At 42.0% G+C, this 24,790-nt stretch overlaps 1 protein-coding gene and 1 pseudogene across 1 annotated transcript in view; both read left to right on the top strand.

Annotated features, from left to right (window-relative positions):
* Window positions 1-24,456, top strand: part of LOC148023294 (uncharacterized) — a 65,770-nt gene extending 41,314 nt beyond the window's left edge. Inside the window, exon 6 of the mRNA XM_087696337.1 lies at window positions 24,136-24,456. Coding sequence (XP_087552463.1) covers window positions 24,136-24,250 — 115 coding nt within the window. The 3' untranslated portion in view covers window positions 24,251-24,456. The remainder of the gene's footprint in view (window positions 1-24,135) is intronic.
* On the top strand, window positions 5,384-16,920 carry LOC148023295 (uncharacterized; annotated as a pseudogene).
* Window positions 24,457-24,790: the final 334 nt, after the last annotated feature.

The following is a 24,790-nucleotide window of genomic DNA, read 5'->3' on the forward strand; positions in this document are numbered from 1 at the left end:
TAGACAAAGTTGTTAGAGAAGCATATGAGATGGGCAAATTTTCTCTCTATGTTTCATTTTCAGATTGTACATATTGATGGTAAAAAGAATGTTGTGGCTGATGCACTGTCACGTAAGGCACAAATTTCAGCCGTTAAGACCTAGAGTTATCACTGAAAGTCATGTTCCTCCGTATGTAGGACATAGAGGTATTGATTCCACGGTCAAGGCAGTGGAGCATTTTTTTTTATTGGCTAGCTTTGAGGCATGATGTAGAATAGTTTGTTAAGACGTGTATTAAATGCTTGAAGGTAAAGCATGATAGGCAAAAGATGCCGGGTTTGTTGCAGCCCTTGGCTATTCTAGATAGGCCTTGGCAGAGCATTGCAATGGACTTTATTTTTGAGCTTCCTAAGACACCTATAGGGAATGATGGGATATGGACTATCATTTGTAGGTTTAGCAAACAAGCCCATTCCGGTGAGGAAGAAAATAAAGACTGATCATATGACACGATTGTTTTTGCGGCACATCTTTAAGTATCATGGTATGCCAAAGTCTATCATTAGTGATCGAGACCCCCGGATGACCAGTTTATTTTGGAAGGGGTTGTTTGAGAAATGGGTACCATGTTGAAATTCTCATCATCCTTCTATCCATAGATAAATGGTCAGCCTGAGAAAGCAAATTCCACAGTGTTAGATCTTTTGAGGTGCTATTTTTCAGACCACAAGACACAGTGGGAGTAGTATTTGCCCTTTCGTTGAGTTTGCTTATAACAACACAGTGCATAGTTCTACGGGCAAAGCTCCGTTTGAGGTGGTTGAGGGTGGCAAGAAGGTACCACCTATTCTACAAACTAAGGATAAGATCTTGGAGGCTGATCATTATGTGGAAAACTTGGATGTAGCCTATGCAAAGATAAAATATGCACTTCAGAGATCTCAAAAAAAGCAAAAGAGAGCAGCTGATCGCCACAGATGTGCTTTGGGTAGCAAGAAGTTACCACATATTCTGCAAATTAAGGATAAGATCTTTGAGACTGATCGTTATGTGGAAAACTTGGATGTAGCCTATGCAAAGATAAAATATGCACTTCAGAGATCTCAAGAAAAGCATAAGAGGGCAGTTGATCGCCACAGATGTGCTTTGCAGTTTGCAGAGGGTGATTATGTATTGCTGCGTTTTGAAAAGACAAGGCTGAAAAAGATGAAAGGAAGAGAAAGATTGTATTAGAAGTTGAGTATGAGATACTATGGGCCCTTCTAGGTGTTGGAGAAGATCAACGATGTGGCATATTGGCTGAAATTACCTCCACATTGGTGGATGCACAATGCCTTTCATGTCAGTTTCTTGAGGCCTTTTCATGGTGATGTGCCAGAGAATATGTCTGCTGAAATTTAGCCTGAGGTTGAGCAGCTGGATGAGATTTTGGTACCTGAGCAGATTTTGGTATATAAGAAAAGAAAGGTCAAAGATAAAGTTTCCAGGAGATACTTGGTGAAATTTCAAAATTATTCACCAATGGATGGAAGAGGATAACTTGGTAGACCATCCTCAATTATTGCAGCTTTATCTAGATGCCTTTGAGTTAGAGCTGACTTTAGTTCGGTCTCTGTTAGGTTCAGTAGAGCAAGGGTCCGGAGTATTGTTTGATGCTCAAGGGGGAGGTAGCACTTCCACTCCTCCAGTTATGTACAGCTCTCGTATGTAGTGGATCTCGGATGTATTCAACATGCATCCAAGGTACTCCATTGATAGTATGTTTGCCATGGGGTCACTACTTAGTGTACTAGTCACTGTGAGATGTATGCATATGAGTATGAGTTTCACTCGGGCACTGGAACTATACTTTTGCATCAGCTTATGATCAATTCGGCATGAATTTTGCCTCAATTTTGAGACAAAAATTCTTATCAGTTTTAACTTAGTTTTTGATTAGCTTGAGAACCGTTTATGGTCACCTTTGGATCAATTTTGCATTAGTTTTTGGATTGATTACTGGTCAGTTTTTGCAATGAGTTTGTGATCAGTTTGGGGTTACATTTGCAGCATTTTGTGATCAGTTCTTAGATCAGCAAGTGATCAGTTTATGATAAGATTATGCTCAATTTTCAATGGTTTACATCTAGTTCCATGGGTAACAGTATATGTTATGGTGCCATTGATGTTTTAGCCATGGTTTATGCTTGGTTATGCTATGCTATGGTTTGGTTTTGCCAAATGAGTTGAGCTCATGAGAATAGACATGTCACATGATAATGTGGTGATGTTTTTTTTATAAGATTCTTTGTGAGTCTTATGGTATGTTATGATTGGTTGTTAATTTTCAACATGTGTTGGGCATATGGAATGGTTGAGCAATAGTGCACAATGTTGTGTTAACTATGATGCCTTGTGGAAGTTCCAATCCACTATTTTGCTTTTGATGCATTTAGTAGTGCAATTGTGGACGATTGCAAGGATTTTAAGGGGAAGGGCTGTCATGAGGACATGTATTTTTGAAACCTCACTTAACACATGGATTAATTTTTAATCACATGATTAAGTAAATGTTGCACATGTGAGATGCAGTTGGGGTTAGAGTAAATTTACGAGCCCGGGATCCGAGAAAATCACGGGATGTCAAAGGCAAAAGTTGCTATAAGTTCTGTTGCACAAATACTTGGTGGTATCTGATGTTAATTGTTGGTCTAGGTCATTCATTTGGCCATAAGTGTCAGTTGATGACACTAGAGAAGTGGGGTTTAATGGTATCTAACGCCAATCTGATGGTCAAAGATGGCGCAGAGACACTCAGGAATGGAAGTTGCCTAGCCAATTTAATTATTGGCCAGTTAGATTATTTTTTAGGGTACCAAAATAATTATTAGATTAATTTTTAATATTTAAAGACTGAAAATTTAATATTTAATTATGGATAATGTTGGAAAAACCATTTGGAAAGGTTGTCACTTGTCAAAAATGCCCATGCAAGATTGAAAAACGTGTTTAGAGGCTGGAGAGAGGCATTTTTAGTGTATTCAACCTGCAAGAGAGAGGGAGGAGATGCTGCTAGTCTCATTTGCAGCCATTGGAGGACCTTCTGAGGCAGCCAGGGGCAGGAGAAGACCAATCAACAGCAGGAGACAACATCTACAAGTTGTTGAGACAGGGCAACAACAGTAAATGATTGATTTTCTTCAGTTCTTTGAATCTACAAGCTATTGAGACAGGGCAATAGCAGTAAATGATAGATTTTCTTCAGTTCTTTGCGAAGAAAGTCTGAATTTTCTCTCCTCTCAGCATTCTCTCTCATCTCCTAGCCTTTCTACAGCCTTGCTGTAAAGATTGCAGCATTGAGATCACCAGAGGCTGAGAAATTTCAGATTTCTTTGCTATAAACCCTAATCTGCAGTAGAAATTAGGGTTTAGTAGCAGCCTTGGGAAGTGTGCCAGAAATTAGAAGCTCCAAGACTTGGACTCAACAGGGATGAAGCTGTTTTTAGCCTATTCAAATGGAGGGACCGGCAAATAATTGAAATTGCGGCAGTTTTCATCTCCATCAAAGCGGGTGAAGGCCAATTGATTGTCCGAATCAAGGGGCAAATCAGATTAAAGACTTGTTGGTCATTTTGAACAGCAAGGGGAGTTGGAATACTGAAAGAGATTGGGAGAATCCCATTGTAGATCAACTTTATCTTCAATTAAGTTAAATAAATATCGAAAGGGGCGCTAGTTTTGAAGCCAACAGGGTGTCCAATGCATAGTAGCAAGGGAATGCCGTTCCACCCCCTTGGGAATGTGGGAATGCGTTCCACACTAAAAAAACGCCAAAGGAACGGGGAAACGCTGCGGGGAACGCCTGTGAAGGGGGAACGGCTGGGGGAATGAAGCTGGTCTATGACTCACATAAAGCAGTAGTTCCTTCAATTAATACCTGCTCTTTTCACACAGATACATAAACAGGGACCTCACTCCCTCGCTCAACACCAGATTGGCCCCGAAGACCAGTGCCCCTCTCGGTATTTCTTTATCAATTAAAATATGGAAAGTTACAAAAATGAAATGTTCCAAAATACGTAACCTGTGAACTGTTGGTTTTCATCCTTTCTGAGTAAATCCCAGCTGCATAAGGACAGTATAGCATGACTAGAACAACATCCCTTTTAGGAAAGCATTTTTTGTGACCATAACTCAATGATTCATTTGCAGAATTGCAGTCTGCAGAACTCTATATTCTCTGTTTTTATTGTCCAACATATCCAAAACAACATCCCTTTTAGGAAAGCATTTTCTGTGACCATAACTCAGTAATTCATGTGCAGAATTGCAATCTGCAGAACTCTGTATTTACTGTTCTTACTGTCCGACATATCCAGAACAATATCCCTTTTACCTTGGCATCATTCCAGCAGTAAAACAATCCCACAAACAGCACTAAATCAGAGCTGAAAAACCCTGTTCCTGTGTGGCATGGTCATCACTTTCTTTAGTTCATGCATTGGAGAAGCCAACAGCTAGCTGCTCCTGAACCTGGACAGTGAGGCTCTTGCCTTAGTAGAAGTGCAAGGAAAATACAGAACTGTACCTTCGATGGAATCAGCCCATCATGCAGAGCATTTCCTTTGAGAATAGAGAGTTGACCAGAGGGAGCAAGCTCTACCTCCGTACATGAGTTAGAGACGAAGAAGTACTCTCCATAGCTGATGAACTTGCAGCAATCTGCCCTCAGCTCCTCAAAACTTCATTCTCAGATTTTCCCGTTATGCCTATTACGTTTTTTAAAAAACACACACACACTCTCTCTATCCTTTGGGAATTTGTGCCACATGGCATACACGTAACAATTTTCCCGTTTAAACCTTCCGATCTAAAATTCTCTATTATCGGTGCAAAATTTGACCTCGGCACAAACCAGAGAATTAATCCTCATGCAAAAACAAAGATAATGACACGAATAGATTTTGGGGTCCAAAAATAGTAACTCCCTAAATTTTAGGGATGTTGACCCCTGCATTCCTCAAGTTGTTCTGAGCAACTTTTATCATTGCAACCACATCAAAAAGTGTAATGTGGCTCAGTTACGGTGACTTTTATTCCATGAGCATTCTCACATGTGCATCTTCTGTCTTGGCCAGACTCATTGTTGTGCACTATCTCTAGTGGCTAAGCACACAGTCCCAAACCATTGGCATTCTATTCTTCAGTGTCCATTCAATATGGAACCGGTCCTAAGGCTTAGACAAACCATTAGTCCAATTTGTCCCAATGGCTGCCTCTTCTGGCCATGCAAAGATCCTGGCTTATTCCAAGAGAAATCTGGGAGTAAAAAGCAACAACTAAAGAAAAGAAATACGAAATAATTATATAAGTAAATAAAGAAAGCAACTGCAAAAAGTATCACCTCTTGGTGATAGGGAACATGGGGGAAAGTGAAGGGGAACGTAGATGCTGCCGTTTCCCAAAGGGGAACATTGAAAAAGTGATGGATAGTGTTGGGACTGCCGAAAGTGGCCTACGAGGTGTCCAGATTGTGGCGATTGGCGTGCAAACTGTCGGACTGTCGGGAGTTGGGCGATGTGTGCTGCGACTCGCGTGCATTCATTTCAACCTCTAGGTAAGAGAAAATTGCGTGCTAGACTGCAGTCTCCTCTCTCTCTCTCTCTCTCTCTCTCTCCCTCCCTCCCTCCCATTTCAAAATAATTACAGCTCTCTCTCTCTATCTTAGCTTTGTTTTTGCAACTCTCTCTCTCTCAAAACAAGCTTAGAGCCGCAGATTTTATTGTTTACAGCTATCAGCCTTTTCTTTTACTAATTACAGCTCTCTCTCTCTCTCTCTCTTTCTCTCTCTAAAACAACTCTGTTTTCACAGTAGTCTCTTTCTCTCTCTTAAAACGGGCCGAGTCTCATGAAGGGTCGACTAATGCTTTTGATTCCTGAATTTGTAGAAGTCATGGCTTCCTCGGGATCAAAGTGTTCGGGCAATAAGCGATCTTAGCCTAGTTGGTGGGACGAGGTTGAGAAAGTGGATCATTATGCATCAAAGGGATGTGCAAAGAAATGGAAATGCAAAATGTGTGAGCAATTGAAAATAGGAGGATCCAATCATGTGAAGCAACATTCATGTCATGTTGACATCAGAGCCCAAATAAATTTCTGCCCAAATACCACACCTGAAATGCGAAGGCAGCTCTTGGGCCAAGTGAAGAAGACAAAGCATGTGCAAGGAAAAAGCAAAGCAATTGATGTATCTTTTTTTAGTGGACAAGTTGATATAGTCATGGGTGATGGAGCCATACATGGGAGACTTGGAACTTTTGCATCCTCACAATCCCATCATGGAAAATGCAGTAAACAACAAACCTTGGGAATAGCTTATCCTTGTAAAAAGGACAGGGTGGATGCAGTTGTGGCAAGGTTTTTCTACCATGATTATGTTGCATTCAATGTTATAAGATCTCCTGTCACAAGACTGTGACAACTATTACCTTTTGGTTGATTTCTTTATTATATATTTTATTTGGTTTTTCTTTTTGGAAGGATCCCTCTTGAAATCTAAACGCTTGAGTTGCACGGCTAGTTTGTGAAACGGACAGGAATGTCTAGTGAGTCAAGACTGGACAGTTAAGGTCCAGTATAAGTCTGGAAGAGATTGATGGCACTGTAGATTGACAAGTCTGGAAGAGACTTGTGAAAGTGTATATGGACAAGTGTGTTGAAGGACTAGCCTGGAAGAGACTAGTTCAAAGGGAAGATGGACAAATCTGCAAGAGATTAGCCCATGTAGGGTCATCAGTGGAAATTCACTTTTAGTTGAGCTACATTGTAAATTTGGATGTAGCCATAGTCAGCAAAGATGGTCAGAAGACTAGTGGGGATGCAATGGAAGCAACTCCTAAAATTTAGGGAGTTACTATTTTTGGATCCCAGAATCTGTTTACGTCATTATCTTCGTTTTTGGACGAGGATTAATCCTCTGGTCTGTGCCGAGGTCAAATTTTGAACCGAGGATGGAGAATTTTAGACCGAAAGGTTTAAACAGGAAAATTGTTACATGTATGCCATGTGTCACAATTTGGGCATAAATTCCCAAAAGAGAGAGAGAGGGCAGCACAAAAACGAGTTTCAATGCATGGGGGGCGCATTTTGTGAAAGGGAGATGGATTGCTGCAGATGGAGAGCTCTTGAGAGCTGGTCTACCTTGTCTTTGATGCACAGAGGGTTGAGCTTGCTTCCTACTCTCTCTCTCTTTTGGGAATTTATGCCCAAATTGTGACACATGGCATACATGTAACAATTTTCCTGTTTAAACCTTTCGGTCTAAAATTCTCCATCCTCGGTTCAAAATTTGACCTTGGCACAGACCAGAGGATTAATCCTCGTGCAAAAACGAAGATAATGACGCGAACAGATTCTGGGATCCAAAAATAGTAACTCCCTAAATTTTAGGAGTTGCTTCCATTGCATCCCCACTAGACTTCTGACCATCTTTGTTGACTATGGCTACATCCAAATTTACAATGTAGCTCAACTGAAAGTGAATTTCCACTGATGATCCCACATGGGCTAATCTCTTGCAGATTTGTCCATCTTCCCTTTGAACTAGTCTCTTCCAGGCTAGTTCTTCAACACACTTGTCCATATACACTTTCACAAGTCTCTTCTAGACTTGTCAATCTACAGTGCCATCAGTCTCTTCCAGACTTATACTGGACCTTAACTGTCCAGTCTTGACTCACTAGACATTCCTGTCCGTTTCACAAACTGGCCATGCAACTCAGGCGTTTAGATTTCAAGAGGGATCCTTCCAAAAAGAAAAACCAAATAAAATATGTAATAAAGAAATCAACAAAAAGGTAATAGTTGTCACAGTCTTGTGACATCTCTCTACTTCCTTGAGATGGTCCAAGAGATTGCCAAGTATGGTCCAACCTATAAGCCTCCATCATATGAGACACTGCGTACCGCTTTGTTGCAAAAGGAAAAGGATGCAATTGAATGTGCTTTGGTAACTGTGCAAGAAAGTTGGGTGAAGAATGGTCTCTCTTTGATAGCAGATGGGTGGAGTGATACTCGAAATGGTCCATCCATGGGATGGTTGCTTATTCCCGAGGAAAGATGCAATTCATTTTCTCACATGATCCCTCAAGTATAGGAAAAAGTGCAGATCAGCTTGTGGAGGAATGGGTAGAAGGTGTTGAAAAAGTTGGGGCTAAAAAGGTAATCCGGTTTATTGCTGATGATGAGGCAACAAATAGGGTAGCAGGTACGAGACTTGAGGAGAGATATCCGCACATCACATTCAGCCCATGCTTTGCTCATTGTTTGAGCAATTTGTTGAAAGACATTGGTAGTTTGTCATGGATTGATCCCTTCATCCAAAAGGGCAAGGATATAATCAGTTTCATCCAAAGCCATCAATTCATTCTTAGTGAGTTCCGCAGGAGATCACCTAAAAAAGATCTCTTAAAGTACTTTGAGATGCGCTTTGGTTATAACTTTCTTATGACAAAGAGACTTGAGAAGGTAAGCTTACCCCTGAAGTAATTGGTGGTAAGTGATGAGTGGATGGGATGGGCTACTTCTAGATCAAGGGCTGGTATAGCAGTGGAGAACATCATACACGATCATGTATTTTGGAATGAATTGAAAAGTATCAATATTGTCATGAAGCCAATCATGCACTTGATGCGAATTGCAGATGGACGAGATTCATGCATTGGAAAGGTCCATGAGGGGATAGATCGCATGATTGAGAAGCTAGAACAGCTTGGTTTGGATGATGCAAAGTATCAAGAAGTCCGAGATTTATGTGAGGCAAGATGGAATGCTTATCACTCACCTATGCATGCAGCAGTATATGAATTAGATCCAGAGTTCCAAGGGTGCCGTCAAGAGAAGGATGAAGAGGTAATGCAGGGTTGGGACATACTGCTTTCTAGGTTGGTTTCCATTGATACTAAGAGAAGATTGGTGAAAGATCAGCTTGGTTTTTATAGAAACAAGTTAGGAAGGTTTGGGTCAGCTAATGTACAAATAGATTGGTTTAAGATTGGGGCTGCCTTGTGGTGGGAAGATTATGGGGCACGTACACCTAAGCTTCAAACATTGACAATGCGGATTTTGTCGCAAGGTGCAAGCTCCTCTCCCATTGAGCAACTATGGAGTGTATTTGGGCATGTTGCATCTAAAAAGCAGAATAGGTTTGGGACAAAACAAGTGAATGACTTGATATTTGTCAGTGCAAACTTGCGGTTGCTTGCAGATGTGGCTTCCCTCAAGGCAGAAAAGTCTATAGCTCTTGATGAAGAAGAGTCCTCTGATGATGAGGATGGGGAGACACCTATGCCTACACATATGGCCGATGATCAAGATGCTTTGGAACTTGCAAATGCTGATTTTGATGATGATATGGCTTTCTTAGACAATGTGGATGATAGTCTTTTGGATAGTCTTGTTGCTAGTGGCAGCCATGTATGATCCAATGGTTACTTTGAGAGACTTTCAAATTCCAAGTTGCCATATTTTGTCAACTAGTTACTTGATGCTTCTTGACTCTTTTTTTATGTAGTATAATCCTAGATTATCATCTATTTTGGATCTTATAAGTAATGTGCCATTTCAATGTAACCATCCTTTCATTTATGAAAAAGACTATCATGTTTTGCAAATTGTACATGTGTTTTTCAAAGAGCTTTTATGAAATATATAAATGAATAGTTTAAAATATATAAATCATATATATAGTACAAGTCGTTCCCCTTACGTTCCCGTTTCCCTTGGGGCTTCGTTCTCGTTCCCTTAGTACCCCGTGTTTCCATTCTCGTTCCCGTTCCATTGCTACTATGGTCCAATGTCCAAGATTATATGGTAAAGTGTACTTTTCAGTTTTGTGAATTTGCTAATTGCTGTAAATAGTGCTCAATTAGGTTATTTACCACCCTATTCGAGGAGAAAGTCATTCCCCTTACGTTCCCCTTATATAGATGAATAGTTTAAAATATATAAATCATATATATAGTACAAGTTGTTCCCCTTACGTTCCCGTTCCCCTTGGGGCTTCGTTCTCGTTCCCTTAGGATCCCGTGTTCCTGTTCTCGTTCCCGTTCCATTGCTACTATGGTCCAATGTCCAAGATTATATGGTAAAGCATACTTTCAGTTTTGTGAATTTGTTAATTGCTGTAAATAGTGCTTAATCAGGTTATTTACCACCCTATCCGAGGAGGAAGACTAGTTACAACCACCATTGCAATGCATTCCCTTTCAAGAAAGGACTTTGTGAAGTTTTCCCCTGAATATGCTGCATCAAACTGGTGAATGAAAATCAAAAGCTTTTAGCTTATCTTGTGCACCACTAAAGTACTTAGACTTCATTGCTTTTCCACCCTCATTATAGTCTTTTGTTGCCCCTTTGGGTGTCAAGTTGTCATACACTGGCTGCTGCAAAAAGGGTACACTCGCTGCATTTACATCAACACCAACACCAAACGGAGCATTTGCGTGACTAACATTTATTCCTTGAGCCCCATAAGCGTTTGGAAGTGTAGATGCTTTACCAAACATACTACTTTGTGCCCTAGGCATCAAGCCAATGCTACCATATATAGGGTTTTGCATATTTCTAGCCTCACAAATACATTGGGTCTTACACACCATGCATTGATTGCTACATACCATAGGGATTTGTGCCATTCATTCTCGTATACGGTCCTTGTCTAACCATAGCATGAAAAATCGTGCTTCCACCAAATATCTTAGTTGCCTCATCATAGTATGTATGCCTGGTTGTCCAAAATCCATTGGATTGGCACTTCCATGATGGCCTTGTGTTTGCATTCCTTGCCTCGTAGGGACCACGTGTTTTGTTTCATTAGCATCTTTGGGAGCTTCAAATGAAGGATTTGGCATTACCTTCAGTGCACCTTGCGATCCCAAAGGTGTAGAAGATATCTTCTTCTTTTTGCCTTTGCTATCCTTCGGAGCATTCAAAAATCGGGTAAACTGAGAATCCTTTGCCAAGATTTGTTGCTTTTCTTATTCGATTCTTGAACTAGTCATCAAACTCCTCTTCACTTTGTTGGTCATCGGTCTCATTATGCCTTGAAGGCCTTGCATCTTGCCCAACAACAACATTTTCACTTGTTGTCCATGGTTTGAGCCTTATCCATTGCATTTCCTTCATTCCCATGTGAATGTCCATACTGAGAGGCATCATCACTGCTTGATTGCATCTCACTATATGAAGATATATTGCTGTAATTTCTTAGCTGAGAGTAAAAATCAGCACTAACACAAAGCTTTGGCTTGCGAACCTCGGGTCCACCAAATCAAGGGATTGAGTGGTATCCTGTCAATGAAACCATGAAACCAGTCTTCTTTCTTGTAGTTAAGTGCTTGATCAAGGAATTACTGCCCTTTCCAAGGAAAGTTGGTTTCATGTTTCCAAGTTCTCAAATAAAACATGCCAAAAGTTGTGAATTTGGAATCTTTGTCTAGGATGATTTCAGAAGGTATATATGTAATTTGAAGATCTATTAAATAATAAGTCTTGGAGCTTGTGTGGATTTTAATGTTTTATAACATGGAATAAAATGTGATTGCTTGTTGAATCTATCAATTATGATCCAAATCATATTATAACCTTGGGGTGTTCTTGGAATACCTGAGATGAAATTGTGAGTTGGAAGGATCGAGGTGCAGCTGTGAGTTCAGTAGACAGTGTGAGAGTGAGAGACAGAGTGAAGCACGACACCCAAGAGAATAGACTGAAAGAGTGTGTCCAGAAAGTACGAAGTACAACCCTTAAACTTAGGGTTGTAGGGGGTGTTCACACCCGACACACACTAAGTGCCCATAAGTGTGTAACATAAGCACATAAGCACATAAGCACATACGACAATAAGACTATAAGTCTGGGGGAAAAAACCTCTCCTATCGAGAGTAAAAAGTGCCCCAGTGTCCTACTGATCACCGACACTCCCATATGAGCGTAGGCGTAAGTGAGGCGTGAGTCAAATACCCAACAAACCCCCCTGGAGTGAAGAGTGATCAAGAGTACAAGGATCATCCGCCACCAAAGGATATCAAATTTAAAGCATCGCAAAATGCTTCAAATTTGTCACGAGGAAGAGCTTTGGTGAAGATGTCTGCCACATTACTGGTGATAGGACAATAGACAAGGCTGATATCACCTGCATGTAGCCTCTCTCTGACAAAGTGATAATGGATCTCAATGTGTTTCGTGCGGGCATGAAACACTGGGTTCCATGCCATTGCAATGGCACTCTGACTGTCAGTGAACAAAGGAGTAGGCTCCGTAACAGATACATCCAAATCAGCTAGCAAGCGTCTAAGCCATACGCATTCACTGTGGTAGTGAAAGCTGCCTTGTATTCAGCTTCACATGACGATGTGGCAACAGTGGATTGTTTCTTGCTAAGCCAAGAAATGCAAGAAGAGCCAAGAAAGAAACAATTGCCACTAGTGGAGTGACGTGTATCATAATCACTAGCCCAATCAGAATCACTGTAAGCATGTAACTGCAGTGGTCTCCCCTTGGCATAAAGCAATCCAAGAGATCGAGTACCCTGCAAGTAACGAAAAACACGCTTGACAGCTTGCCAATGTGACATACGTGGCTGATGCATATACCTGCTCAAAGCTGAAACTGCAAACTATATGTCCGGCCTAGTGTTGCATAGATAGATAAGACATCCAATTTAGGAGCATATGTATGTATATCAAACAAATCACTGTCATTAGGTAATGACAGTTTCAGTCCAGGTTCTGTGGGAGTACAAACTGGCTTGCAATCCTGTAAGCCAAACTTCTCAAGAAGCTGCCCAATATACCTTGATTGTGATAGCCCAATAGCTCGAGCATCATGTATGAACTGGATGCCCAAGTAGTAATGCAAAACTCCCAAGTCAGACATGTCAAAAGTTTGTTGCAAATTTTGTTTGAATGCTGAAATCTGATCAGCATGTGTTCCAGTGAGCAAAAGATCATCAACATAAAGACATATAATTAGCATAGATCCCCCTTCTTTACATACGTAAAGGGTAGACTCAGATGAGCTGTTTAGAAACCCCTGACCAAGCAAGAAAGCATCTATTTTTGCATACCAAGCTCTAGGAGCTTGTTTCAAACCATATAGTGCCTTTTTGAGCTTGCATACCAAATGTTCTGAGCCTTCAACTGCAAAACCAATGGGCTGCTGTACATAAACTTCCTCCTGAAGTTCTCCATGTAAAAATGCAGTCTTGATATCTAGCTGATGCACTGTCCAACCATAATGTGCAGCCAAAGCAATCATAGACCTGATGGTCGTCATACGGGAAGTAGGAGCAAATGTCTCCTCATAATCAATGCCCTTTTTTTGTGCGTAGCCTTTAGCTACAAGCCGTGCCTTGTATTTATCAATGGATCCATTTGCTTTCCTTTTCAGTTTGTAGACCCATTTCGTTCCAATGGCTTTCTTCCCAAATGGCAAGGACACCAAATCCCAAGTTTGATTCTTAGTAATAGAATCTAATTCAGCTTGCATTGCTGCCATCCAATGCACACTGTGTTGTGCATCCTCATAACATTCAGGCTCTTCATTATCAAAAGTACTTGCTGCCATAACAAACTCCATGGTATGTGCTGAATCATGCAAACGAGTTTGCCTTCTAGTACGACCAGCCATGGGTGCATCCAAAGGACTATCTTGCATAGTCTGCAAATACCATCTAGGTAACTGTCTAGCTTCCTAACTGTGTGCAAGCTCTTGCTGAATTTCAGTTTTAGCATTATGCTGAATATTCCGATCAGCCAATGGCTGAATTTCTGCACTTTCCATAGGAGCAGTTGGCTGAACATTAGGTTCATTTTCTGAAGCTCCAGCTGAATCACCAAAAGTAATGGGCAGCAGCCCTTCAAAAACATCACGGGCAGCCTGATATGTGTCCAAACCAGCCAAGGATAATTCTGATTTTTCATCAAAAACAACATCCCTGTTGACAAAAACCTTCTTTGTAACGGGATCATAGAGTCTGTAGCCTTTGGTCTCATTGCTATATCCCATAAAAATGCACTTAACAGCCTTGTTGTCCAACTTTTTTCTAAGTACCTGTGGAATATGGGCATAGGCAAGACACCCAAAGGTACGAAAGTGACCAACAGAAGGTTTACGGCTGTTCCAAGCCTCAAAAGGTGTGATGGTCTTCAAGGCTTTGGTAGGGCATCTGTTCAAAATATGGCAAGCACACATGACTGCTTCCATCCAAAAACTATGAGGCAAGCTCTTTGCCTTCAGCATACATTTGGCCATCTCCATGAGTGACCGATTCTTCCTCTCTGCTACCCCATTCTGCTGTGGAGTATAGGCAGTAGTGCACTGATGGACTATGCCTTTCTGCTTCAAAAAAGAATTCAGCATAGAGGACATGTATTCCCCCCCTCGGTTCGAACGGAGAGTCTTAATTTTGCATCCAGATTGATTTTCAACAAGTGCACTGAAAGCCAAAAATGCATCATACACTTCTGACTTCTTTTTCAAACAGTAGACCCAACAAAAACGTGTAAAGTCATCAATGAATGTCACAAAATAGTAACAACCGCCCAATGACATTGTTTGCATAGGCCCACAAACATCTGAATGCACCAACTGCAATCTGGTTGTTGCTCTGAAAGCAACATCACGGGGAAATGAGAAACGATGCATTTTCCCCAAAATGCATCCCTCGCATAAGTGCTCAGGAGGTCTCTCCAAGAGAGGTAAGCTATCCAACATCTGAGTACGCTGCAAAAGCATCAAACTGCCAAAGTTTACATGCCCCAAACGAGCATGCCATAACTCTGCCTGTATCATAGCAGGAGTAAGAGTGGATGTCAAATATGCCGACTGATCTACTGAAAGAGCATCCAACTCATATAAACCATGACACAAAGATCCTGTCAAGACCAAAGTCATGCATTCTTTATCTCTAACCATGCAACGGTCATCATCAAATGTGACTTGCAAACCATAACGTGCCAAAGAAGAAATAGAAAGCAAATTCTTCTTGATTCTAGGCACAAACAAAGCATCCTGCAGGTGGAGAATAGAGCCATTAATGGCTGTGAGCTGAATCTCCCCAATACCACGAACAGGGTATGATGCATTATTGGCACACTGTACAGATTTCCCAACGGGAGGTGCACTAACTGAAGCAAACAAATCTCTGTGAGATGTAATATGTCTAGAAGCACCACTGTCAAAGAACCAAGTGTCAGCATCCTCTGTAGAGCTAAGTGCTCTATCGGCCCAAGAGATGTCCTAATTGCAAGTGTAAAAACAATAGTCCCTGTCCACAACAAAGGACGCGGACTCACTAGCAGTGGAAGGAGTAGTAGAAACAGACATTCCTGACTCCTTCTTTTTCTCTTTGGCAATGCGCTTCCTGCACTCAGTGATATAGTGGCCTGGCTTCTTACAATAATGACATTTTCCCTTTTTAGCTTGCGTCCCCCCTTGTGTCTGATTCTGCGATGTGCCCGAAGTGCCAGAACTCTGTGGAGCATTTTTCACCTTGCTGTTTTTGCCTTTCTGTCTTGCCACAAAAGCCTGCTTAGAGACTATAGCATCCACACCACTATTTTTCCTTGTTTGCTCCTCCTCTAGAAGCAAACTAACCAGCTGAATACAAGTGAGTGAGTGCTCGGCAATCCTCATGGTGAGGTTCAATGCAGTATGAAAAGACAAGTACGAAGGAGGTAAGAAATTCAAGGTGGTGGATACCAACTGTGCATCCGAAAAATACTCATCTACATTCATGAGCTGCTCCCTCAAGTCCTGAATCTTATTTAAGTGATTTTGCATAGAATCACCCTCATTCATCTTCAAAGTCTCTAACTCTTTCTTCAAGAAAGAGATCCGAGTCTCATTCTTTCCTACAAACATATGCTCCAAAGTCAACCATGCATCTCGTGAAGAAGATGCTGAACGAATGTGAGGGATGATGGACCGCTGAACTGCCAGAGCAATCGGCGACAAGGCCTGTGCATCACGTGTATCCCAAGCTTTTTGAGCTGCAGTTCTTGGAGGAAGTGGCTGAGGTGGAGCGGGCTGAGGTCCCCGTTGTCCACGCGCGCCATGAGGAGGAGGAGTAACGGGAGCTACAACTCCCGGTCGAGTTTCCTCTCCACTGACATAATCCCATAAATTCTTGGCCACTAATACATTCTTCATCATGAATGACCATAGCGAGTAATTGTTTCCGTCCAATCTGTCTTCCTTGGATACATACGTAAATACATCACCTCCCTGATTTGCCATGATGACAAATTTCCAAAGACAAATGAGCAATGTCAAAGCAGTAAGGACTGGAAATCTGCAAATTTCCAGAAATTGCAGCAAACACACTTCTGCAATTAATGTGCAAGGGCGTACTCTATCAAAAACTGTCTTTTAATGCACGCTTCCCAAGGTGCAAACAGTGCTCAGCAACATTGTTATATCAAAATCCCCAAAAATTTTGCCAAAATTTCTGTCAAAACAGTCTTTCTGTGACTGTAACAGCAGTTCATATGCAACTGTCCTCAAAATACACAAAAGCCCCAAAATTTTTCTGATGAACCAGTCCAAAAATTTGCATCAAATTTATCCCACACCTGTATCCTGTATGCTGTGCCTGCCGCGTATGAACCTCCTCTTCCAGAACTTTGTTCTGGAGTAAAATAAAAATTTTTGTTAAAAAATACCTGACGTGGATTGCAGGCTGACAGGGCAGTGTGGCAGGTCGCTGGTCAAACGGAAGTCTTCGGGCTGTCAGAGCGGGCGAACAGGACGCAGGTTGCTGACGTGGACTACAGGCTGACGGTCGCTGGTCAGACAGTGTCGGGCGGGCTGCTGACGTGCCACAGGCAGGCGGTGGAGACGTTTGCGCCTCAAACTGGAGAGTTGCGCGCTGTAATCTGGAGCTGCGGGCTGGCGTGAGAAGCTGCACGCTGGCAGACTGACGGGGGCAGGGGCACGCTGAGTAGGCGCAGGGCAGAGAGTGGCGCTTGGCTGAGATGGCGGCGCCTGCTGGTGCAGCGGCAGCACGCAGGTACAGGGCGAGACTGCTGGCGAACAGGATCAGGCGTTGCTGGCGGGCAGACGAGCTGCAGGTCGATTGGGCAGAGCTGGCGGGGGTTGCAGACAGCAAACTGAAGACTGCTCTGATGCCAAATGTGAGATGGAAGGATCGAGGTGCAGCTGTGAGTTCAGTAGACAGTGTGAGTGAGAGACAGAGTGAAGCACGACACCCAAGAGAATAGACTGAAAGAGTGTGTCCAGAAAGTACAAAGTACAACCCTTAAACTTAGGGTTGTAGGGGGTGTTCACACCCGACACACACTAAGTGCCCATAAGTGTGTAACATAAGCACATAAGCACATACGACAATAAGACTATAAGTCTGGGGGAAAAAACCTCTCCTACCGAGAGTAAAAAGTGCCCCAGTGTCCTACTGATCACCGACAATCCCATATGAGCGTAGGCGTAAGTGAGGCGTGAGTCAAATACCCAACAGAAATCCATTATGATAGATTTCCATGGAGCATCATATAGTGGAAGAGATTGTAGCAATCTTGGAGTCTTCTTTCTATCATACTTGGATTTTTGATACGCTAAGCTAAACAAGCCTGGATAAAGCTATGCATATCTCTTCATAATGTTGGCCAATAAAAAAATGTCAAGTGCACTTAAAGTGACATTGAAGAGGTTGATGACTTTCTTTAAGCAGCATAAGTCAAAATACTCTCATCTACAGGAGGCATTTGGTAGCTCTCTAGGTTATCTAGAAATTTTCTTTACTAAATTAAGAGGCAAGAAAATCAAAAAGCTCTCAATTACCATGAATCTATTTCACATGACTAGCAATGGAATGACTTGTAAGATCAAATGCATTGTCAAGCTATCTTTAAATTATGTAAATATTACTCTTGAGACTTAAATCTACAAGGCATGATTGGGGATTGATAACATAAGCATTGGTAACAACTTATGTAACCAAAAGTTCTCTTGTGCGAAAAGCAGTTTTGTGTGTATCATGTGATATTGCCCTGATTTCGTGATAACCACTCTTTCGATTAATATGGCTGAAAACATTTGGGCCTCCTAGATGATCCAAAATGTCGTCAACCTTGGAAATAGGAAATCGATTCCTCACAATGATTTTGTTGAGGGCTTGATAATTGATGCAATTTTTGAACGTGCCATTCTTCTCTTGAATAGGAGAAATTAGTGAACAAAATGATGAGCTACTTGGTGGGATTAGCCTATGATTGAGTAGAACTTTGACTTGCTTTTTGATTTCTTCCTACTAAGGGCGGCTCACATGGTATGGTGCTATATTAGGAGAATTGCTTGGAATAATATCAACATGGTGGTCTTCTAGCCTTTTTGGGGGAAGTTGATAAGGAATATCTTTTGAAAGACAATATTTATACTTTCCCAAGTGTCTACGTTGTGAAGATATGCTAGGGTTTGCACTGAGGAAGCACATAAAGTATGACCATGATTGAAATACAAAGACTTAGATAGTGACGTGCAAAACTCAAATACTAAACGTAAAACACAAAACTCAAAACTCAAAATGCAAAAACACAAACATAGATAGAGAAAAAAGAGAACTTTGAAGTGAATGAATCAATGTAGTAAATGAATGTTAGTGTAGAGAATGCCCAAGGGCAGAGCAATAAGTGTGACATCCATTGAAGCCGAATCCTGAGTGCTATAACCACTAGGTGGAGAGGGCTAGGTAGCAAAATGTAGCTTGTAAGAGCGTAGTTGTGATGATAGAGACCTCTAGAGTAGTGGCAGCAGCAGGGCGACCAAGGCAGCAGCAAAACACAGCAGTTTGGGCACTTGGCTAATCAGGGCAGCAGTTGGAAATGGCTGAACAGGTGCTGAAGACTGTTGTGGAGCCTGTCCGGAGCAGGAGTGAAGAACAAGCTGCCGTTTGGCAAAGCTGGGGCAGCAAACACAGGTCAGACTGCTGCAATGGTGATACGGACTGCTGATGACTGATCAGGAACGACAAACACAGCAGTAGAAACCTTGAGAACAGCAGGACAATGGTTGGAATCGGGTTGCCTAGGGCTGGAAGGTGATGGGCTACAGTCCATGATGGCTGGACAGCATATGGTTGGTGGTTATGGCTGAAATCTACACGTGAACGTGAGAAACATGCACAAAAGGATGGGGCTGAATGGTGGGCAATATGTCTATTTATGGATGTGGAAGGACCCGCCCAATTAGGGTTTTGCATGTGGGACATAGAAGCTCTATAGAACTGCTTCCCATTTAATGAAACTCTCTAGAATGGCTCCCCGTTTAATGAAACTTTTGGTAATTTACTGTTTTGGGGTTGTTTTAAAGAGCTAATCAATGGATAATGAATTTTTATTCAACACCCCTTCCTAGGCCCAAAAATTGGAACCAAAAAGGGACTTGAAGAAAAGCTCAAGCTTATTTTTATCCCAAGGCATCCCATCCCAAAGCAGCTAGGGCATCAAACAAAGAGTGCACGTTGGTTGCGCAATGGCCTACCAAGACTATAGAGGCAATGATTATCTTACCAAGGGAGTCCAAGCGACCTCCCCAGAGAGGCCAAGGCATCGGACAAAGGGTACTCGTCGGCTGTCGAGTGGCCTAGCAAGACCTACAAAGGGGGATGGGACCACATTGAACTTTTTTTTCCCTTGTCGAGAATAGGTATGGTTTGTGGTCTTTCAAGTAACTATGCCTAGTGGAGAGAATGAAAAGGGACGGTTAGATCCAATACATTACAAAATAGACAAGCTAACCCAACTACTTGAGGGTGTGGATGATGAAGGATGGTGAGGTGGTAGTAAGGTGGTGAAGAACCACCAGTGAGATGGCTCAAAATCCACTCAAGTGTGCTCTGCACAATGAGATGCATAGTAGTATGCTACATGATGAGAATGTGTATGCAGCAAGTATCACTTGGACAGTGTCCCTCTTGGGAAAATTGTTTATTTGTCAAAGTGCCCTTTACAAAGACGATGAAATCATGCAACTCAAAGAAGAAGATACAATAGGGGGGAGCTCGATGTTGAGGATAAATGCTGAATCCTATAGAATACCATGAAAGGGTAGGAACCCCCTTTCAACGTTGGGTGTCGATACTGAAGCAGGAAGAGAAGCTTGATGTCGGTCTTCGTATACTTACATCCATCAACCGATCATTGCCAATGAAATGCCTTACGAGGTGGAGAAGGGGACCGAGATGAAGGTGCAGAGGATGACTATGTGTTTATGAGCTCACTGTTGGATGGTAATAACCTACTTTTGATGAAGCCCAACAAGATGCACATTGGTTTTGCAGGCCATGCAAGTAGAGTTGGACTGCATTGCCACTAACCGTACAACTTCTAGGTTTTGTGGTGAAAGGAAAATAGCATTTGGTTTGCAAGTTGCATAAGGATCTTCATGGTTTGAAGGAGGCTCCTCATACATAGTATTCAAAAATTGATGCTTATTTGGCCAACATTGGGTTAAAAAATAATCCAAGTACTCCCACTTTGTACGTTAAGAAGGGGGAGACTTGATGGTTATCATTCTCTATGTAGATGCTATGTTGGTCACCGGACCTTGAGAGGATAAAATTGCAGATTTTAAGATTCATTTGAAACATGCTATTGTCATCTTAGATATGACCTGCTTACACTATCATTTGGGGATTCAATTCACCCAAAATCAGCATGGTATCATTATGTCATAGTCACAATATGTGGACAAGTTGTTGCAAAGGTTGAACATGCAAAGATTGTAAGTCTATGAGCACTCCGACGGAGCTAGGGCTGAAGCTTTCCATGCATGATGGTAGTGAGATGCTTGATGTTGCAATTTACAGCTAGGCTGTTGGCCGTCTTATTTATCTTTGCAACACACGCCTTGACATACAGTTTGTAGTATCTTAGGTGAGTAGGTTTATGCACAGCCCATGGACAGTACATTGGTAAGTTATTAAGTGGATCTTTTGCTATTTGCAAGGTATTGAGGCATATGCATTATATTTTCCCGAGGGGGAGACTTACAACTACAAGCTTACAGCGATTCAGATTGGGTTGGTGACTCAAGACACTTGACAATCTACTAGTGGACATTGTTTCTTTTTTGGGCCGTTCATGCATTTCATGGCTTAGCAAGAAACAACCTATAGTGGCTACCTCATCTTGTTTGGCTGAGTACAAGGTAGCTTTCATAGCAAGAGTTGAATGTGTATGGTTGCGTAGATTGTTGGCTAATCTACAAATCTCACTAGAGGGTCCTACACCCATTTTTTTTGATGGTCAAAGTTCTAGTGGAGAAGCACGAAATCTTGTGTTTCATGCTCGCATGAAACACATTGAGGTTCACTATCATTATGTTAGAGAAAGATGTTATGTAGGAGAGATCAGCTTGGTGTATGTTCCTACATAGGAAAATGTTGCAGACATTTCCTTAAACTCACTATCCTTTGGTGATTGATCTTCCCTGTACTTCATCACATTGGCGGGGTGTTAGAATTTGCCAATTTTGGGTGGTGCCCAATGTAATTTGTGTGGTGTGGACACTTATTATAAAGTGTCATTGTGGGGTGTGTACACCTAGTGCCTTAGGACAGAAGGAAGTGACAGAAGGAAGTGACAGTAGGCTCTAGAGTAAATAAACTTAACTCTAGTTAGTTGGTGGAAGTGTGATTAGGTCAAACCTTAGACCTAAACGGTAGTAGTACTTTCACCTATACTTTCAGTTCAGCAAGCAAGTGCACTCTCCTATTTTGCTCTCACACTGTCTACTGTTCACTCTCTTGTCTCTCTCCCCTCCATAGCTGGTCCTGTTTTTCACATTTTCTCTCTTTGATTATTTGCTAAATCAAAATATTCAGATTAGACTGGCTAGGTCTTTGAAACGCCTATCATTGCCTAAACACAATTTGGATCGCGAGGGGTCACCAATCAACAGTCATGACTGTTTCTGGAGAAGCCACAACTAAAAACAGCAGTCATGATTGGGAAATCTGCAGACATGAATGTGTTCCCTGCATCCATGGCTGTACTAGGGCTGCCACAACTGTATTGATTGCACTCCAGGGCTGTCACAATTGCAAATAACTGGCCGCGACAGCATTCATTGCTGGAAAGGCTGCCATGAGTACATGAAAACTGCCAAAATCATGTTAAATGGTGGATAGAGCACTGAGGATGACCTGTGCAGCAGCTGTCAGAGTTTGTGACAGCAACTTAGGGCAAAGCTGGATTGATTTAAGAGCTGTCACCCTTTGAGATCATTGCCTGATTGAGAGATGGTTTATGTTAGTGAGGATTGCTTGATGTCTTGAGGAGGAATTGTTATCGACAGTCTGCCTTGTAGTCCTTTATCCATTGCTGGTCATTCCAATTTGTGTAATGCTCTTGAAAAAGGATAAAGAACTACCACAAAGAGTGCCAACCTCGGAGCCAATCTGCATCTTCATTATTGAGTAGGAGCATTATAGCTCCCCATGGTTGTGATTTCTTTTGTTGATCTGCCGATTTGTTCACATGTGTATGCTTAAGTAATGTTTACTTGGCTACAGTTTATTCCTATAGGCCAGTTTCATCTCCCCATTGGTGATGTGCAGCAATGCCACAAAACCACACGTGGTAGATGTGTCTTTTGCACCACATGTGATGTGATGCTACTGGTCTTTTCATTTCTTGCCCTATGGCTGGACAAGTATGGAGTTGGCATTTCTTGAGTGTGTACTTTTGTGACACAACAATGTACAACCATTGGTTTATGGGTCTTGAGAGGATGCCATCGACAGTCACTTTGCGGCAGGAGTATCCTTGTCCCTTCTATTTTTTGCATTTGATCGGTCTCTGGCATTATTTGGAAGACTTGAAATGCCTTCATTTTTGATTCAACCTTGGGTATCCATGGTCATTTGGACTGCATCTGAGGACTATTGTCATGGTTAGTGGGCTTCATCATTTCTGCAGGTATTGTCCTTGGAGAGGTGGCTATCACATGGATGGAGACAAACTGTTCCAATCTGATTATGCCTACGTCGTGATTGGGTTTTCGTTTCCTCAGTAGCCATTTGCCTTCTTGTGTAGTCTTCTACTTGTCCTTCACAGTACCTGGTTGGCTACGAGTCCCTTTGTAAATATTACTGTTCTTGGATTCGAAATCCTTTGAAAAGAGAGGGAGTATGTGTGTGTGTGTGTTTGTCGGGGGGGGGGGGGGATGTGAATATTTCTATTCTTTATTTCAAAATGAAGGGGAGGGAGTAAATATTGGTTGGCTTCTGGAACCATGGGCCCGGTTAGCTGAGCTTCCATGGCCCTGGGAAGTTGAGACTGGAAGAGTTTTCAGTGTAGCTTAGACTAAATACATAGACTACTATGATGATAGTGATTTGGGGGGTAAAGCATATGGCTATGCAATATCCAGGGGAGCTTCTCTTATGTCTTTCCAGACCATAAGGCGAGGTTGATTCAGTCTACTGGGCATTGCTACAGACAGAAACACATTGCTAGCATCATTGCATGGTACATTCGCACAGCTAAGATGTAGGTATACCATTTTGGGCTCTTCTACTTCAGAGGCCTTGCAGATCTGGATAGAGATCATTGATGCCATCAGAGGAAGATGGGACAGGCTGGATTGTTATGCAGAGGGCATGCAGAGGTGATTGAAGGCTTTCCTAGCCAGCTGGGATGTAGACATGTTCTTTCACACTACTACTTACATGTCTTGGAAGTGTATTCCTCCAATTGTATATTTATTAAATCTATTACAGCCTACAGGCTTTCTCCCTTCAGAGCTGGCAGCCTGGAGGTTTTCCTATCCTTTTCATTAAATACCGTCTGGATTTGTACTGTTGTGTACTTTTTGATTCAGGTGATGTGGTTTTAATAGAATTTTCATGGCTTGGAAGAAGCACTGATTACACAAACCAATCATCAGAGATGTTAAAGAGTGTGCTAAGGCCAAGTGCAAATAGGTAGTCTTATCAATTAAAACCAGTTATTTCAGTCGGAGAATTTATCTAAATGTAGGAGTCTTACCACCTAGTTGATCCCTTCATTTATTGGCATGGAAATATCTGAGTGTTGTTGTGAGGTAGAGAGTCCTCAATCATATCTATACTTATATCTTGCATGTTCCTTGCAGGTATGAACGCACTCCCATAGATGAAGCTGTTAGCAGAGGGAAGCAAGATGTTGTTGATGCTTTAGTAACTGCAAGTGCTGCTTCCTTATTAGCTGTGACAGATGTTCACGAATGATTACTGGCCAGATGTTGTCATATCATTATCCTAACTGTTAGCATGAAGGTGAATGGCTGCTAACAACATGGGGGTTCTGTGTATATGCATAAACAGCTGAGGGATTCTGAGCTGAGCACTGCAAATGTGGTGGTCCAAAGACAAGGAATTGGTGGAAAAGCCGCTATAAGTTTAAGAACAAAATAAAATAGGCCTTGGTAATTGAATTTGCTGTAGGGTCCCAGGTTCCTTATACTATGCAGGGTTGCCAATGTCTTGAGCTGAACGTTGCCCTTGTGTGCGCGCGCGTGCACAGAGAGAGAGAGAGAGAGAGAGAGAGAGAGAGAGAGAGAGAGAGATTTCGTAATTAATACAATTACCTTTTACGAAAAAAAGAGAGAGAGAGAGAGAGAGATTTCGTCTTCGCCTCAGCGCGAGGTGAGGCGGTGGAGAGAGAGAGAGAGAGAGAGAGAGCAAGAGAGAGGACGGGAGAGAGAAGATGGACAGACATGCCACCTCTGTCTTGTGATGCTGTGTTCCTGCCCCGTGCGCCGCCTGTTT

This window comes from Lygodium microphyllum, chromosome 16, assembly GCF_053477565.2.
Source record: "Lygodium microphyllum isolate KBCC chromosome 16, Lygodium_microphyllum_v1.1.10, whole genome shotgun sequence".
NCBI classification, from domain to species: Eukaryota; Viridiplantae; Streptophyta; class Polypodiopsida; order Schizaeales; family Lygodiaceae; genus Lygodium; species Lygodium microphyllum.